Here is a 16,187-nt window from a genome sequence, read left to right on the forward strand (position 1 = left end):
AATGGCCGACGGGCTTATCGTTGGAAGAGAAACTCCAGGGTGGGAAGAAAATAATCTTCTTATAAGCAGGAGGAGGTCATGGAGTTACATTAATTTAAATATTAAAAGAGATATGGCTTTATACATATCCCAAGCAAAGAATCAGTTATATAAAGAAAGAATATGAAATTGACAACCAGTTTTGTATAGATATATTGATACTATCTCTTCCGGAAATAATCTGCATCTCTATCACGTCTGATTTTATAACCTCCTTCCTGCAACTATCCCTTTTACTGTCCTTGGTCATAACAATCTCTCCTACATGAATGGGAATTCTCTAATAAAATATAAGAAAATAGAGCATATTATAAATTAAAATCCAGTTACTGAATAAGTCAGTCACAATTTCTCAGTTTCTTAAGAATGATAATGCTTTAAGGTCTTCTCACTCCAAATATTCTAGGTTTCTACAACTGTTGCTTGTAATTTTTTTCCTTTAAAATATAGCCAATCCTTGAGTCCTTCAGCCCCATTTCTCAGACAATATGTGCAAGAGACACGAACTAATCTTAACTTTAATCTGTGAAAAATATAATCAAGAATAAAAGCCTTAGAACACTCCCAGAAAAATAACATTGAATTATCTTCACGTTAGTATTAAAAAACAAAAACACAAGCAAACAAAACTTTATAATTCAGAAAACTAAAAGCTGGGAGTTACGTCAGCATCATGGCAGCATAAGGTGTCCCGCTTTTCTGCCTCCGCCTTTTAACAACTAAAATTTGGCATCCATCCATGAACAAAAGTGCCCCTGTGGAAGTTGTGGCATCCAGCACCATATGCCAAGGGTCCCGGAAGGAGTCTGGCCCACCTATGTATCTGGTAATAGGCAGACAGACCTCAGCACAAGCTGTGGAATAAGCAGGAGCCAGTGAACTAATCCCAGCTCTTCTCAGCTATGGTTGAAGAAAATCTGGATACTGCTGACTTGGGCAGACACCCACAGACAAGAGAGCCCTGTAGAATCCAGTCTTCCTGAGGAGAGGCTCAAGCACTTCATTGGAGCAAAAATATATATGAGTTTGGACGCACTAGAGAGAGTAAGAGGAACTTTGCCAACACCACCTTATCCCCAAGGTGGAACAGTGAGAGCCTGAACTAGCCAGTGGCAACCTCTCCTATGGGGGAAAGGGAGAATGATGAGTGTGTGCCTGGCATCCCCAGCTATGCAGGACATTGCTGGAAAAAAACAATTTCTTTCCCACAGCACTCAGAGCTCTGCAGTGCGACCTCCTTGACTGGGGCAGGTAGGAGATTGAGAAAGAGGCAAATAAGAATATCAGAGGGCATTAAAAGGATGCAGTTCCTTCTGGTTGTGCTCAGGACTCTGGCAGGAAACCTGCCTACCAGCTGCTAAGAAAACCACCCAAGGATCCCTCCACTTGGCCTGCAGGCACTCTTGACACCTCCTGAGTGTTAAACTCACACCTCTCCCAACTCTGCAGCTGGCTCCTTTTTCATGTTCCTTAGTGTGGCAGTAAGAGTGAGTTCTACTAGATAAGGAGCTCATGTGAAAAAGAGGCCAGGGTCTGTGGGCCTGTCTAGAAAAGACATACAAGCTTAATAATTCTGCCACAGAGGGAGCAAGAAGCATGAAGCAGTTGTATGCATATAAGGTCAGAGAAAACCCCAGATATAAGCAGGATGAATGAAGAATATATCCCACCTGACGGCAACCTGAAATGCAAAAACTGCAACACAAAACTTCAAGGAACATGAAGAATCAAGGAAACATGACATCACCAAAAAATCTCAATAGTCCTCCAATAACCAAACTCTAACAGAATTCTACAATTTACCTGATAAAGAATTCAGAATAGCTGTTTTGTGGAAACTCGATGAGATACAAGAAAACACAGAAACACAATTCAATGAAATCAGGATAACAATACATGAACAACATGAGAAGATTAACAAAGAGATAAAAATGATTAAAAGAACAAAACAAATTCTGAAACTGAAGAATTCAATGAATGAAATGAAAACGGCAATAGAGTATCAATATCAGAATAGACCAAACAGAAGACAGAACAGTGAGTTAGATAGGAACTTTGAAATACGCTGTCAGAGGAGAACGAAGAAAAAAGAATGAAAAAGAGTGAAGAAAGTCTATGTGATTTATATGAAAATATCAAATGATCAAATAAGAGAATCACTGGAGTTCTATGAAAAGAGAGGGAGGAGGGACAGAAAGTTTATTTAAAGAAATAATAGCTGAGAACTTCCAAACCTATGAAGAGATTTGGACATGCAAGTTCACAAAGCTAATAAACCACCCCATTATTGTAATTGAAAAATACCTTCCCTAAGACACACTATAATGAAACTCAAAAATCAAAGACAGGGAGAATCCTAAAAGCAGCAAAAAAAAAAAAAAAAGGACTGTAACATATAAGAAATCCCCATTACTCTATCAACTACAGTAATCAAAACAGTATGGTACAGGAATAAAGACTAATATACACAGCAATGGAACAGATTGAGTGACCATAAGTAAACCCATGCATATACTGTCAATTAATATTTGACAAGGAAGCCAAGAATACTTAGGGGGAAAAATAATGTCTTCAATAAATGATGTCAGGAAAACTGGATATTTACATGAAATTGGACTTCTATCTTACAACACTCACAAAAATTAACTTAAAATGGATTAAAGACTTAAATATGAGACCTGATGCCATAAAACCCCTAGAAGAAAACTTAGGGAATAAGCTCCTTGACCTTCATCTTGGCAATGATTTTTTGGATTGTAACACCAAAAGCAAAAGCAACAAAAGCAAAAATCAACAAGTGAAACTACATCAAACTATTGATAAAAAGCTTCTGCACAGCATAGGAAACAATCAACAAAATGAAAAGGCAACCTATTCAATGGGAAAAAATATTTGCAGATCATATATTAGGTGAAATATTAATATCCAAAATGTATAAAGAACTCATACAACTCAATAACGAAAAAAAACTGATTAAAAAATGGGTAGAGGAACAACAAATATTTTTCAAAAGAATACATCCAAATGGCCAACAGGTACATGAAAAGACACCCAACATCACTAATCATCAGGGAAATAAAATCAAATCCACAGTAAGATATCCCTCCATACTTATTAGAAAGGTTATCATCAAGAAGACAAAAGAAAACAAATGTTGGTGAGGATGTGGAGGAAAGGGAACCCTTGTGCACTGTTACTGGGAATGTAAATAAATTGGTGGAGCCACTATGAAAAACACTATGGAGGTTTCTCAAAAAATTTAAAATACCACTACCATATGATCCAGCAATCCCACTTCTGGGTACATATCCCAAAGGAAATGAAGACAGAATATTGAAGAGATATCTACACATCTATGTTTACTGCAGCATTATGCACAATAGCCAAGGTATGGAAACAACCTAAGTGTCTGCCAACAGATGAATGGATAAAGAAGATGTGTTACATATATATATATATATAAATCCTGCCATTTGTGACAACACAGATGGACCTTGAAGGCATTATGCTAAGTGAGATAAGTCAGACAAAGACAAATACTTTATTATTTCACTTGTATGTGGAATCTAAAAAAGCCAAACTTTTAAAAACAGAGAGTAGAATGGTGATGAACAGGGGCTTGGGGGTGGGGGAATTAGAGAGATGTTGGACAAAGTATACAAACTTGCAACTAGAAGATGAATAAGTTCTGGAGATCTAATGCATAGCATAGTTATTATAGTCAATACTGTATCATATAATTCAAAGTTGCTAAGAAACTAGATCTTAAACGTTCTCACCACAAGAATGAAATAATAATTATGTGACTTGATAGAGGTGTTAACTAACACTATGGTGTTAATCAGGGGATAATCATATTGTAATATAATAATGTATCAATACATTGTATATCTTAAACTTACAAAATGTTAATTACATCTCAAAAAAAAAGAAACAACAACTAAAAGTCTAGTATATCTTTTGAATGGATAGAAAATCATTAAGGCAATATTAAAATTACCCAAGGAGCTAAATTAATACATTTCCTTGCCAGGAAATGATGCACATTAGACATCTATTCTACTATGTTGGCATATGCAAATAATGAAAACCACAGAAATTCTGTGTTAGTTTTAAGACCAAATATAAGGAAGTAAGGCAGAGGGAATACTCTTAACATGCTTTAAACATGCAGCATCAATTAAGTTGTGGTTATAACTTCATTCTTTGTAGACAACTGGCAGCACAAGGATTCTTGGCAGAATTTCTCACTGCCAATAAAGAACATCATTACATATTATCAGTGTTTGTTAGTTAGGTGGAAAGGAGTTCTAACGAAAAATCATAGTAGGAAATTTCGTAAAATTGACCTTTTACTCTCTGCTTCCCCAGCTCAGTTTCTTGCCATTAGTTACTTAGCTGTTTGAAGAAACAGGGTATGGCCTCAATTCACTGAATAATACCATGATTAAAGCTCTGAGAAATGGTGTCCAGTAAGATTCTGCTCTTCAGACAGAACAGCTAACATTTAGCTGGATTAGAAGCAGAAATCCCCTACCATGAAGAATCGAAGTGGCCCTTACCATGTTGTGCAGCTTGGCACCTAAAATGATTCCTCAGACAAAAGGAAAATCTACAGGCAGGTTTACAGAGATCATCTCAAATACCAACAGGAAAAATTATGGATTAAAATAAGAGGAAAAAGTCTTTTGCAGGTTTAATATCTGTTTAACTAACCAACACATTAACAGAAGGTAGATTTATATGATTAAAAATAATCACACACATATATAAACTTTATAATTATTCCATATTTTGAAAATCTATTAGGGCACAAATATAATCACATTTAAAATTTCTCCATAATGAAAAAGAATATAAAAAAAGAATGTATATATGTGTATAACTGAGTCACTTTGCTGTACAGCAGAAATTAGCACAATATTGTAATCAACTATACTTCAATAAAAAAATTTTTTCCTATGGAAACAACCAAGCACATCTTGCATTCAACTTAAATTAGTTTAAAATCATCTTACCTGTGTAAAAAGTATAAACTGAGCAAATTGCCAGGGAAGCGTAAAAGCAACATTGGAAAGGCAGAGTGCAATAAAATGCTTTTTACTATTGTTCGACGTCCTTAATGGAGAGAATTGACACCAGTAAGTTTTACTATAAAAGTAGCCTATCATTAAACTGAATGACTAGGTGCAAAATGCTAAAATCTATTGATCCCCTTACCTTTGATGTTAGACAACAAAATATAGTTGACTTTTAAAAGCTCATTAAGAAGAACTTAAAATATTTGGGTTATAAAAATGCTTATAATAAAACAAAATTAGAGCTTTAAATAAAGTATTGTATCTAGTTCATCAGTAGGTATCTTAAACATATAGCACAGGGAATTTGAGTCATTATTTTGTAAATTTTTAATGGAGTATATAATCTGTAAAAACAATGAATCACTATTCTGTATACCTGAAACTAATAAAATATTGTAAATCAACTATATTCAACTAAAAATTTTTTTCTTTAACTATGCATGACATTAGAAATTTAATACTCCAGCAAGAATGTCAGAAAATAGAATCTGAACTGACCTTGCATACCTCGAGATATTTATACTACATGAGCAGCAATAACTTTCATATACCACCACTTTTATGTTTCAAAAAATAATGAAGAAAAGTATAAGTGCTGGTGAAATAAAAAGCTAACGACTATGAGAAAAACTTAAAGAGATTTTAAACAATGACTTTAAAGAAATAATTCTGGAATACAGTTAAACTAATGCATATTGAAGTTTAAACCCTCCATTCTGCAATCATGAGATTTATCACTAACCAATACCTTTTACCACATAGATTTTAGTACCTTTTAGAATATGAAAAAAAGAAATGCACACATTTTGTGTAAATTATAAAACTGTAACTCTTCTTTTTATAAAGGTTGTATTGGATTTCCATAAATTCTTGTACTATGGTATATACATTTTCAAAAGCAAAATTTTTAATGATCATATTGTTTAATATTATCACAAAATATATTCACTAAGTGTTCAGTTATATTTATAAAATAAAAATTACTTTTTGCACTCAAGGATACAATTCTAAATGTTCTAATTAACATATTTAATTCCATGAAATCTGATTGGTTAGACTAATATCACTTCAAAAAATAAAAATGGAAAATAAAACACCTTTCTAGAAATTTAACTGGGAATGAGTGGGGATAAATAGGCAACTTCCTCTACCATAATCTTTGAGAGAAGATAAGGTTTAGAGCAAAGATACAGAAATTCGGATAAGGATCAGATTCCCAAATCCATATTCAATCCAAAAATAAACTTTCATGTAGGTTAACAAACCACAAGGTAGTCTGCACCTTTCTAGAGGTTAGTAGTCATGCCAGTATGCCTTTATTTACCTTCTTTAAGCTAACATATAAGGGCCTTAAATGTCTACATGGCAGTGTGCTAAGTGCTCCATGGTTAAAGAGATAAATGTGGCATGGTCTCTGTTTCCAGTGGCATTTTAATACATTAAGTGTATGTTTAGACATTTGTGTATGTATGCTTTATTGACAAATTTACAGTTTTAAGAAAGAAAGACATGTACACAAATGATCTTAATATAGGCAAAATCTGATGGGTACTAGTAAGTGAACTATGAGTTTCTCTGGGAGTTTGGAGAGGACAGTGATCACTATCTCAATAAGAGATCTCATGAACATTCTATGAACTTATCTCTATTGTAAAGTTATTTATAATTCTACTATTTATGTTTTTGTTGTTGTTCCCCAGACTTTTAAAATTTCTGAAATGCTTATAAAATTAATCCCAACCAAAAAATGTGTCCAGGAAAAACAGCTGAGATGAAACTTTGGTTGAGTTTCTAGAAACATCTGTAGTTCAGATATATTTGTAAACATATGAATATAGATACTCCTTATCTATCCAACCTAGCATTTCCCAAATTCACTTGTGCATAGAACACTTTTTTTTTCATGCTTCATCAAAACCACAGGATGGACAACAATGAGTCAGAGTACATAAGCATTGAGGGAAAAAAGTAATACTTTCTCAAAAACCTTTGCATCTTTACCAAATATATATGAACACATACATATTGGTTTATTAAAACATAACATAGTTATGTAAAACCTGTAGCCTAGACTCTTAAGTGGAAAGTGATTTTTTACATAGCAATTTTAGATTTTTTTTTAAACTGGACACACAATTTATTTTTGAAGTAATTTTTAAAATAGAGTCTAAATTTAGTAATTATAACAATAGGTTGAAGTAATTTTGAGAAACTTACAATTTAGCTAGTTTCATTTTATAAATAAAAATTACCTGAGAATCACAGTTAAGATGTACATCTGAAGTACAAGAAATGGATATGAAAAACTTTCCCGGAGAGGTGGTGTCCACATCACCCGAGTAGCCTGAAATCAATAAAATGCTTACCTCACTCTATGTTCCATTGCAATAAACACAATTAATTTAAAAAATCATGGGTGGGCTGCTTTTAGTAATTTTAATACTAGGCTCATTTATTTCTGGATACCTGGTATAGCTCCTCAGTTTTTGGAGTTCTCTTACAGCACACAGCCATTAGGTAGAGAGCCATTAACTAGCAAGTCCAGAAACAAGTGAAAGATAGACCAGGCCAAACATAAGGACACTCAAAGGACAAACAAGATGATAGGGTTAGGAGCAGTGAGAATTCTGGGAAAGACAAACCAGATCCACATTCCAGCTCTTCAGTGATGATCCTGGGCATCCCAGGGATTTGGGATTTATACATGCTCAGAAAAATATCTAAACAAATGTCACCTAGGGCATTCACAAACACCAAATGTTTACACATGACAAGTTTAATGTGTATAGACACCCATTACAAGTAATTAAGACTGTCTCTGAATTTGTGAAATATACCTTTGAAAGAGTTAACTATAAATTTCTAAAAACAACTAGAAGTATTTGGGATTCACTGATATGATGTATACAATGAAACTATTAATTAAATTTTCATGTAGACTTTAAAACTATTTCCAAAACATATGGGTGGGAATATTATAAAATTTTATATCAAGAATTCTGAAATTCTAGAAAGAATCTGAACTCTTACAACCTTGCAAGAGTCTTAAAATTTATTGCTCTTCTTCCAAGAAACCAAAATCGTAAACCTCAGGTGAGTTACGGTACGTATAAGAAGGTCAACTCACAGTGTCAGTCATCTGGCATACTCAAAGAAAAGGTCTTGTGTTTATACTAATACACTGGTGACTGACAATGTATTTGTTTGCTTAATATATTTAAGACACTTATGTATAATTTTTCTGATTCCCTTGTCTAACTGATTTTTTAAAATTAACCAAGTATCTACCTTTCCCAATAGTAATGGATAGAGACTTCTACCCTATATAATCTGTGCCATAACATATTACATATTTTGCTTCCAAAAACTAGCAGTCAGATTCTTCCACTTTTCTTGGCCATATCCTCAGCATCTAACACAGACTCTGGCACACGTTTTGTACTTGATATTTTGTTGAATGAATCTATCATATTCTAAATAAGTTTCCATGAACTCTTTTTAGGTGGACCATGTCTTATTGGGCTGAGTTAGTAAGTTAATTTGTATTTTGAATTCGGCATTTTGTGTAATTGAAAAGGCAGCATGATGTAACAGAAAGAAGTGAGGTTTTAGAGCCAGAAAGATGTAGAAGAGGAAACCCAGCTTCAACATAGCGTGAATGTGGAATCTTGTGTACGTAACTTAACCTCTCCAAATTTCAATTTCATATCTTCTACTGTGAGGATAATAGCCACCTCCCTAAAAAGTTTGGTGGGAGTGAGATAATGTACATAAAGTGCCTGAACTCAACAAATATAGTACTTCCTTTTTCTATAAAATATATGTAACATATATACATGCTAAAACCAGGCAAGATAGCTCATATCATAAATTCTAATTATTATGTAAAAATGTGGATCAACATGATTAAAACATCAACTTACAACACAAGGTTCTTTAAAATACTGTCAAGTCCTAAGTAATATACAATTAAACACTGTTTTGATGAATAAGTTTCCTTGTTCCTATACCACCCCTTCTATTTCTACAAATTATTTTCTAGAAAACAAACCTCTCCATGGTTGAAAAAGTAGCATAATACTGTAATTAGACCTCCAAGTTGAGTCCCACTGTAAAAAAAAATGTATACAATCAAAATTCATGTAAAATATAGTGAGTTTTTCACAAAATTATCTTAGATTTTAAAATGTCATAGTACTAAACCATATAAAATAACAGTAAAAATTTCAAAAGTACCCATGTAGTTGATGTTTTACTCTTTTTTTCTTTTTTTGGCGGTATGTGGGCCTCTCACTGTTGTGGCCTCTCCCGTTGCGGAGCACAGGCTCCGGATGCGCAGGCTCAGCGGCCATGGCTCACGGGCCCAGCCGCTCCGCGGCATGTGGGATCTTCCCAGACCGGGGCACGAACCCGTGTCCCCTGCATCGGCAGGCGGACACTCAACCACTGCACCACCAGGGAAGCCCAATGTTTTACTCTTGAATGTACAAGCATACAAAGTGTACATACAAAGTAATCTGAATGTTATTAATTTATATTTAAAATATTTTCTATGTAAAATATTATATGTGAACATAAAATAATTTTTAACAAACAGGCCAGCACTGCATTTTTTGAATATTCTGAGTGGAGGCAAATTTTTGTCATTCCAAATTGGATTTCAGTGACTGAGAGATGAAGAGTCTAACAGTTTCATTTAGCGGTAACTGAACCATCTAAACCACTGCAAATATTCTTTTGTTGAGTCCCAAGAAACAACAATGTAGAATACAAAACTGAGATCAAGGATGGCTGATTATTATCAAAGATTAAAAACCACTTCTTAAAGTTGCCTTTTCTTTAAAGTATTATTCATCATTATATACACAGGTTCAGACTCAGAAGACAATAAATACTGGTTGAATGATTGAAAAAAGGAAGGAATGAGTTTAACAAAACAAGCAGAGGAAAGCCAATGGGAAGTAATTTACCTTTAACAGATTTTCACTAAGGGAAATTCAAAGGACGCACATCAGAAAAGAAGAAATTGAAAAGAGGAAGGTGTGAGAAGCAAGAACAAATGCTGCATATAGAAACTAGGAACATGTGGATAAATCTAAGGAAGATTTGACAACAAAAAATAACAGTGATGACTGCTGTGGAGGGGTACTAGAAGTACTAAATTATGGTAATAATTACAAGATGCTAGGGGCTGTTTCGAAGTAAAGTGTTCTGAAATTCCTTGTACTGATCAAAAAGAAGAGGAAAGATATCAATTAATTTTAGACTTGATCAAGTTAGATATGCATGTTAACATTTTATCATTAACCACGAAAGAATAGAAATGGAATATCTACCTTCCAAGTTAGTGCCAGTGGGGGAGGGTGGCCAAGGTAAGAAATATCCTTCTTAAAGACTGGAGCCTAATGATGTATTTGATATTCTAGAACTGTGTAACCAATTTAGAGAAGACTATCACCTTTTGGGTAGCTCTCCCAATGAAAAGTACTAACTTTTAAAATGTCTTATTAGTCTCATGTAACATTTTCCATATTTGAAAAAAGCATAATAAATACAAACTATTTTTTAAACTAGAACAATTTAAAGCCTGTTAACATAATCTAAAAGTAATCCTTTCCCTCAAAATACTGATGAGCTTATGTATTTTTCCTATCTGGCACACATATAGAAAAGTACATAAAAATTTCTAGATAGCTTATAGAACACTTATAAAGTGGATATTCTTATAACTACCATATATTATTGAAACAAAACTGATCACACCCTGAGATTTCACTTGCCACCCCTTAAGACAGCCACTATCCTGAGTTTTGTGATTACCAATATAACTGCTTCTATATACATATCATACTATCATTTAATGTGTTTAAACTTTATACAAATATAAGTATGCAGTATTTTTAAATTTTGTGCATGCCTTGATTCATTCAACATTATATTTGTAAGATTTTTCCATGTTGATGTTTGTAGCTATAGTTCATTATCATTGTTGTACAGTATTTCACTGTATTAATAAACCTACAATGTGTACACTTCTCTGCTGAAGGACATTTGTTTCTAGTTTGGAGCTACTACAAACAATGCTGCTATGTTCTTGTATATATTTTCTGGTGTACATAAAAGAGTTTCTTAGGCATATTTACTTTATTTTTTTTTTTTTTTTTTTTTTTTTGCGGTAGGCGGGCCTCTCACTGTTGTGGCCTCTCCCCTTGCAGAGCACAGGCTCCGGATGCGCAGGCTCAGCAGCCATGGCTCACGGGCCTAGCCGCTCTGCGGCATGTGGGATCTTCCCAGACCGGGGCACGAACCCGTGTCCCCTGCATCGGCAGGCGGACTCTCAACCACTGCGCCACCAGGGAAGCCCTGGCATATTTACTTTAAATTGGAATTGCTGAGTTATAAGGTATCTGTATCTTCAAATTACTAGATAATGCACACCGTTTTTCCAAAATTGCTGTACTAATTTATATATCCACCCACCAGGGTTAAAAGTTGCCTTTGTCAATCTAGTAGGTATGAAATGGTATCTCATTGTGGTTTAAAATAGTATTTTCCCCATAATTAATGATGGTGGTCAATTTTACATAAGTTTATTGGCAATCTGGAATTCTTCTGGGAAATGCCTATTCATAAATATTTTGTCCGATTTTCAGTTGGGTGGTCTATCTTCTTAGTCTTTGTCTATCCCCTAGAATATAAATTCCATGAGGACAGGGATTGTTTGTTTTGTTTTCCTAGCACCTAGAATAGTGCTCCCAGTCACAGTAGACATTCAATAAATATTTGTCAAATTAATGAATGTAAGTCTGGATACCACATTGCGTACATGCTTTGCAGTATCTTTTCCCAGCTTGTGGCTTATCTTTTCATTCTATTATATCTTGAGGAACTTAAATTCTTTTCATCAAATTTATCAGTTTTTTTCTTCATGGCTGGACTTTTGTACCTTGTTTAAGAAATCTTTTCTTAACCCCAAGTTACTGATGATAATCTTCTATATAACATTTTATAATTTTGTCTATCACATTTGAGTTTTTAATCCAACTAGGATTTGTTTTTCGTAAGTTCTGACTCCGCTTTGTTCCATATGATCTCCCCATTATTTCAGCACCATTTATTGAGAAGCCTATCCTTACCCACTGATCTGTAATATCCACTTTGTCATACACCAGGTGTATATCAATGTACATTTCTGCTTCTGGGTTCCACTTTATTCCAGTGATCTATTTGTCTATCTCTATGCCAATATCACATTGTCTTGTTTACATTAGCTTTATAATACAGAAATAATTAATGAAGTAAGTTCTCACATTTTCTTCAGGATTGTCTCAACTATTTTAGGTCCTGTGCATTTCTGAATAATTTTAAAATCAGCTTATCAAGGTCAACAAGTTTTATCAAGATCACAATTTTTCACTGATTCTGTGCTAGGATTTTTATGCTGAAAACTTCCAAAAACAAGGGGTATATTTATATTAATCTCTATAGAAACATAAACCTTATGAAAACTCAGTAATTGTTGAAAGATTAAATCTAGATTTTTTACTTTTAATGTTGTGCAGTTCAAGAATAACATTGTAAAGAAATCTGATGATTCAGTTAAAAATGTATTCTGTTGTCAAAAACAAAATCTGACAGAAGTGTCTTAAATAATATGGATGCTTATTATATCATTCAACAAGAAAATAAAAGATAAGTGTCTGTTGGCATTGGTTCAGCAGCAGAAGGATGTTAAGGCAGACGTATATGCTATGTTTATGGCCTTTCCCTCATGATCACAAAATGACTGCAATAGCTCCAGGTATCACATCCAGGTAAAAGCAGGAAGATAACAGAAAAGGGGCAGCTGAATCTAACCTTTTGTTAGAAAGGCAAATGCTTTCCTGGTGTAACCAAGTCTGATTTCACCTTCTTTTTCACCATAAAAGCTAGCTCATATGGCTCTCCCAACATGCAATGGAGAGTGGGAAGCAGAATACACGATGGTCATAGTTAACTTCAACCTATCACCTGAAATTGGGCACCCTGCTACCCCAAACAAAATTGTGGCGCTGTTATCAAGAAAGATAGGCTATCAAATGTAAGTGTCTGCTACAAGTGATATACATTTTCTTTTACTGCTTTCTTAATTTCACATGTACAGAGATGAAAATTAGAAATATTAATACTTTGCTACTAATGCCAACCAAAGATCCCCTCTAATGTTATAATAATTTTACACATGATCTAGAGGTATTTTCATTAAAATCTTTGTTAAGGAATCTTAATTAGCTTAAAAAATATCCCCATAAGGATAAAAGAGGGGCCTTTAAGATATTGTTTTAGCGACAGCTCTAGTTTTTGGCTGCATATTTGGCTCAGCTTCTGAAAAAATAAAATCTAAAGGTTTCCTACTATTAGTCAATTAATCTTGTTATTTATCCTTTTAATTTAATCAACAAATGTCAGAAAGTCCTTATTATCCCACTGAAGGATCTTTTAATACAGTAGTCTTACCTCAAGTATGCACCATATATGAAGAACAATCCCATCATTATTCCATTTAAAATAAAAATCACACCAACATAAAAGCAAGCAGGGTCTCCTAATCCTTTAAAAAGACACAGATTATTCAGTACTTAATGAATAAATTACTATACAGTAATTGGGCATAATTATCTCAGTGCTTTGTAATCAAGAGCTAGTGAATTTGCTGAAAGCTTTGCTGCTCAGACTGCTGCACTATTTAATAGTTACATTAGTACTTTCCCCATCCATAAGGCATTATTAGTTACATTTATACTTTTACCTACTGAAGTGTTGTTATAGTGTAATGATTAGTTGGTGCTTCATTTTATTTAGGTGATGCTGCTATTGTTCCGCATCTAGAACTGTCTGTAGAGCCATTTGATAAATTACAAGTGAAAATCCATTGCAGTAATTTTATCTTTTGCTAGGCTCTAGGATGAGTAAAATACGGCCCCTGACTTCAAGGAGCAGCTTTAGTCTGTATGGGATAAATTGATCCATTATCATGTATAGCCAGGACCTTAATACTTAATATATCCTGTGTATAAAATGATACATATATATATATATATATATATATATATATATATACATTAACACACACATAATCTACTAGGTACTTTGCAATCATCATCTCACATAATACTCAGAACAAATCTTTGAAATTACTTGGTATGAAAATACGTTTTTTAATGGTTGAGAAAACAACACAGAAAACTTAAGTAACTTGCCAAAAGTTATTTAGCTGTAACTGGTGGAGCCAGGATCTAAAGGCTGGCCTTTCTGATTTCTTCTTCTTCTCTGATCATTCCTTTTCAGTCTGTCCTAGTAACTTCTCATCCTTTTACACACCCCCCCTTCAATGTTGGACCACCTTAGGCTCTGTCATATACCTTCTTCTTTTCTCAGTCTGCATATTCTCCTTAAGGAAATTCTTCCACTTCCATGGTACCAATTATCATCTATATACAGATGACTCCAAGTCTACCTTCAGATGAGAACTTTCTTCTTATTCCTATAGGTATGTATATGCAGGTAGCCACTTGACATCTACACTTTGGGGTCTCTCAGGTACCTCGAATTAATAGCAATTCAAACCTGCTACTTTTAGAAATGTTTCTTACCACTTTGAATGGAGGGACTCAAGCCAGAAACCCAACAGTGTTACATAAATTCATTCTCCTTCCCCTTCCCCATCAAACAATTACCAAATCTTGTTGTTTCTCCTTCCAGCTACCTCTCAAATCCATTCATTTTTCCAGTTACCTTTCCTGCAATCACTTGCTGAGAGCAAAACAGTTTCCTACCTGGCCTCACTGAATTCACTTTTGTCCTTTACTAGTGTCTTTTCCATGTAACTGCCGAAATTGTGTTTTGAAAATAAAAATCTGTCAAAATTCTTCAATGAATACACATAAAATCCTTAACTAGTAAATGGTCCTTCATTATCGGACCCTTGCTTACACTCTAAGCATCATTTCACACCATGTTTTCTTCTCTATCTCTCTGCTCTAGGTAGTCTAACTTTCTTTCAGTTCTCCCTTGCCTCAGGACTTTGGAAAATGCTGGTTCCTATTCTTGAAACACTTCTCCTAACCTCAGCAATCTTATTTTCCTATTTGTAACATCCACCACAGTTGTAACCGCTAACGTCCCTCTTATGTTGCAAACTCTATGAGGGTAAGGCCCCATGTTTACCCAGTTTATCTTGCAGTCCCAAGTGCCAACATTAACCTATCACTTAGTGGCAACTTAATAAATACCATATATGTACATATATAAGGTGATTTTTTCCCATCCCTTAGAAAAGTTTATACCTTCTAAGCTGGTTGAGGCAGTCTCTCAATTCCTTTAGTTTGTACAAAAAAAAAAAAAAAAGTCTAATTGCCCTCAAATATCTTCTACCAATGCTGTTTTAGACCATAGTTATAAAGACCATCTGAGGGAATCAGTAAAAATGTAAGGGAAACATGGAAATACAAATTTAGGATATATTCTGAGAACTGAATGTTACTATACACAAGTCAACAAAAATATATTTATAAAACATAATGTTCTAGAGAATATGAAGAAATAAAGAAAAAACAACTATGTGTTATGCAAGTAGATACATGTGATTTCAAATAAGAGTTTCAAGGAACAGCATCATGCTAAGATTGTAACAGTGCTAAACTGCAAACATCTTAAATGGAAGTGACAATTACAGATCCTGGAAAACTGTTAGATGATTCGAAAAGCAGTTCTTTGACAAAGATACTGACGTAGAAGATGTATATGAAGAGTTCGATTAGAACTGTTCATGGACTGTGAGAGCACAAAAACAGCAGAATTTCTAAAGTAATCTATTATATATCTGATTTTTAAATATTTATGCATAACTAAATTTTTACATTAAATATTTATGTTAACTATTACAGGTAGAACTGTGACTATTTAATCTACATCCCCCAAATTTATATATTCAAGCCACCCCAAAGCTTTTTTTGTATCTTCTGAAATGGAGGAATGACTTATAATCAGTATGGCCTTACACTGGAGTATATTAATACTCTAAATTCC

General features: G+C 34.0%; 1 protein-coding gene across 1 annotated transcript in view; it reads right to left on the reverse strand.

Moving 5' to 3' along the window:
- DPY19L2 (dpy-19 like 2) overlaps positions 1-16,187 on the reverse strand; it is a 94,700-nt gene that overhangs the window by 60,967 nt on the left and 17,546 nt on the right. The window contains exons 6-9 of the mRNA XM_081243908.1: positions 13,617-13,710; positions 9,172-9,229; positions 7,373-7,464; positions 5,058-5,157 (exon numbers count right to left, since the gene is read on the reverse strand). Coding sequence (XP_081100034.1) covers positions 5,058-5,157; positions 7,373-7,464; positions 9,172-9,229; positions 13,617-13,710 — 344 coding nt within the window. The remainder of the gene's footprint in view (positions 1-5,057; positions 5,158-7,372; positions 7,465-9,171; positions 9,230-13,616; positions 13,711-16,187) is intronic.

This window comes from Mesoplodon bidens, assembly GCF_964165515.1.
Source record: "Mesoplodon bidens genome assembly, chromosome: 9".
NCBI classification, from domain to species: Eukaryota; Metazoa; Chordata; class Mammalia; order Artiodactyla; family Ziphiidae; genus Mesoplodon; species Mesoplodon bidens.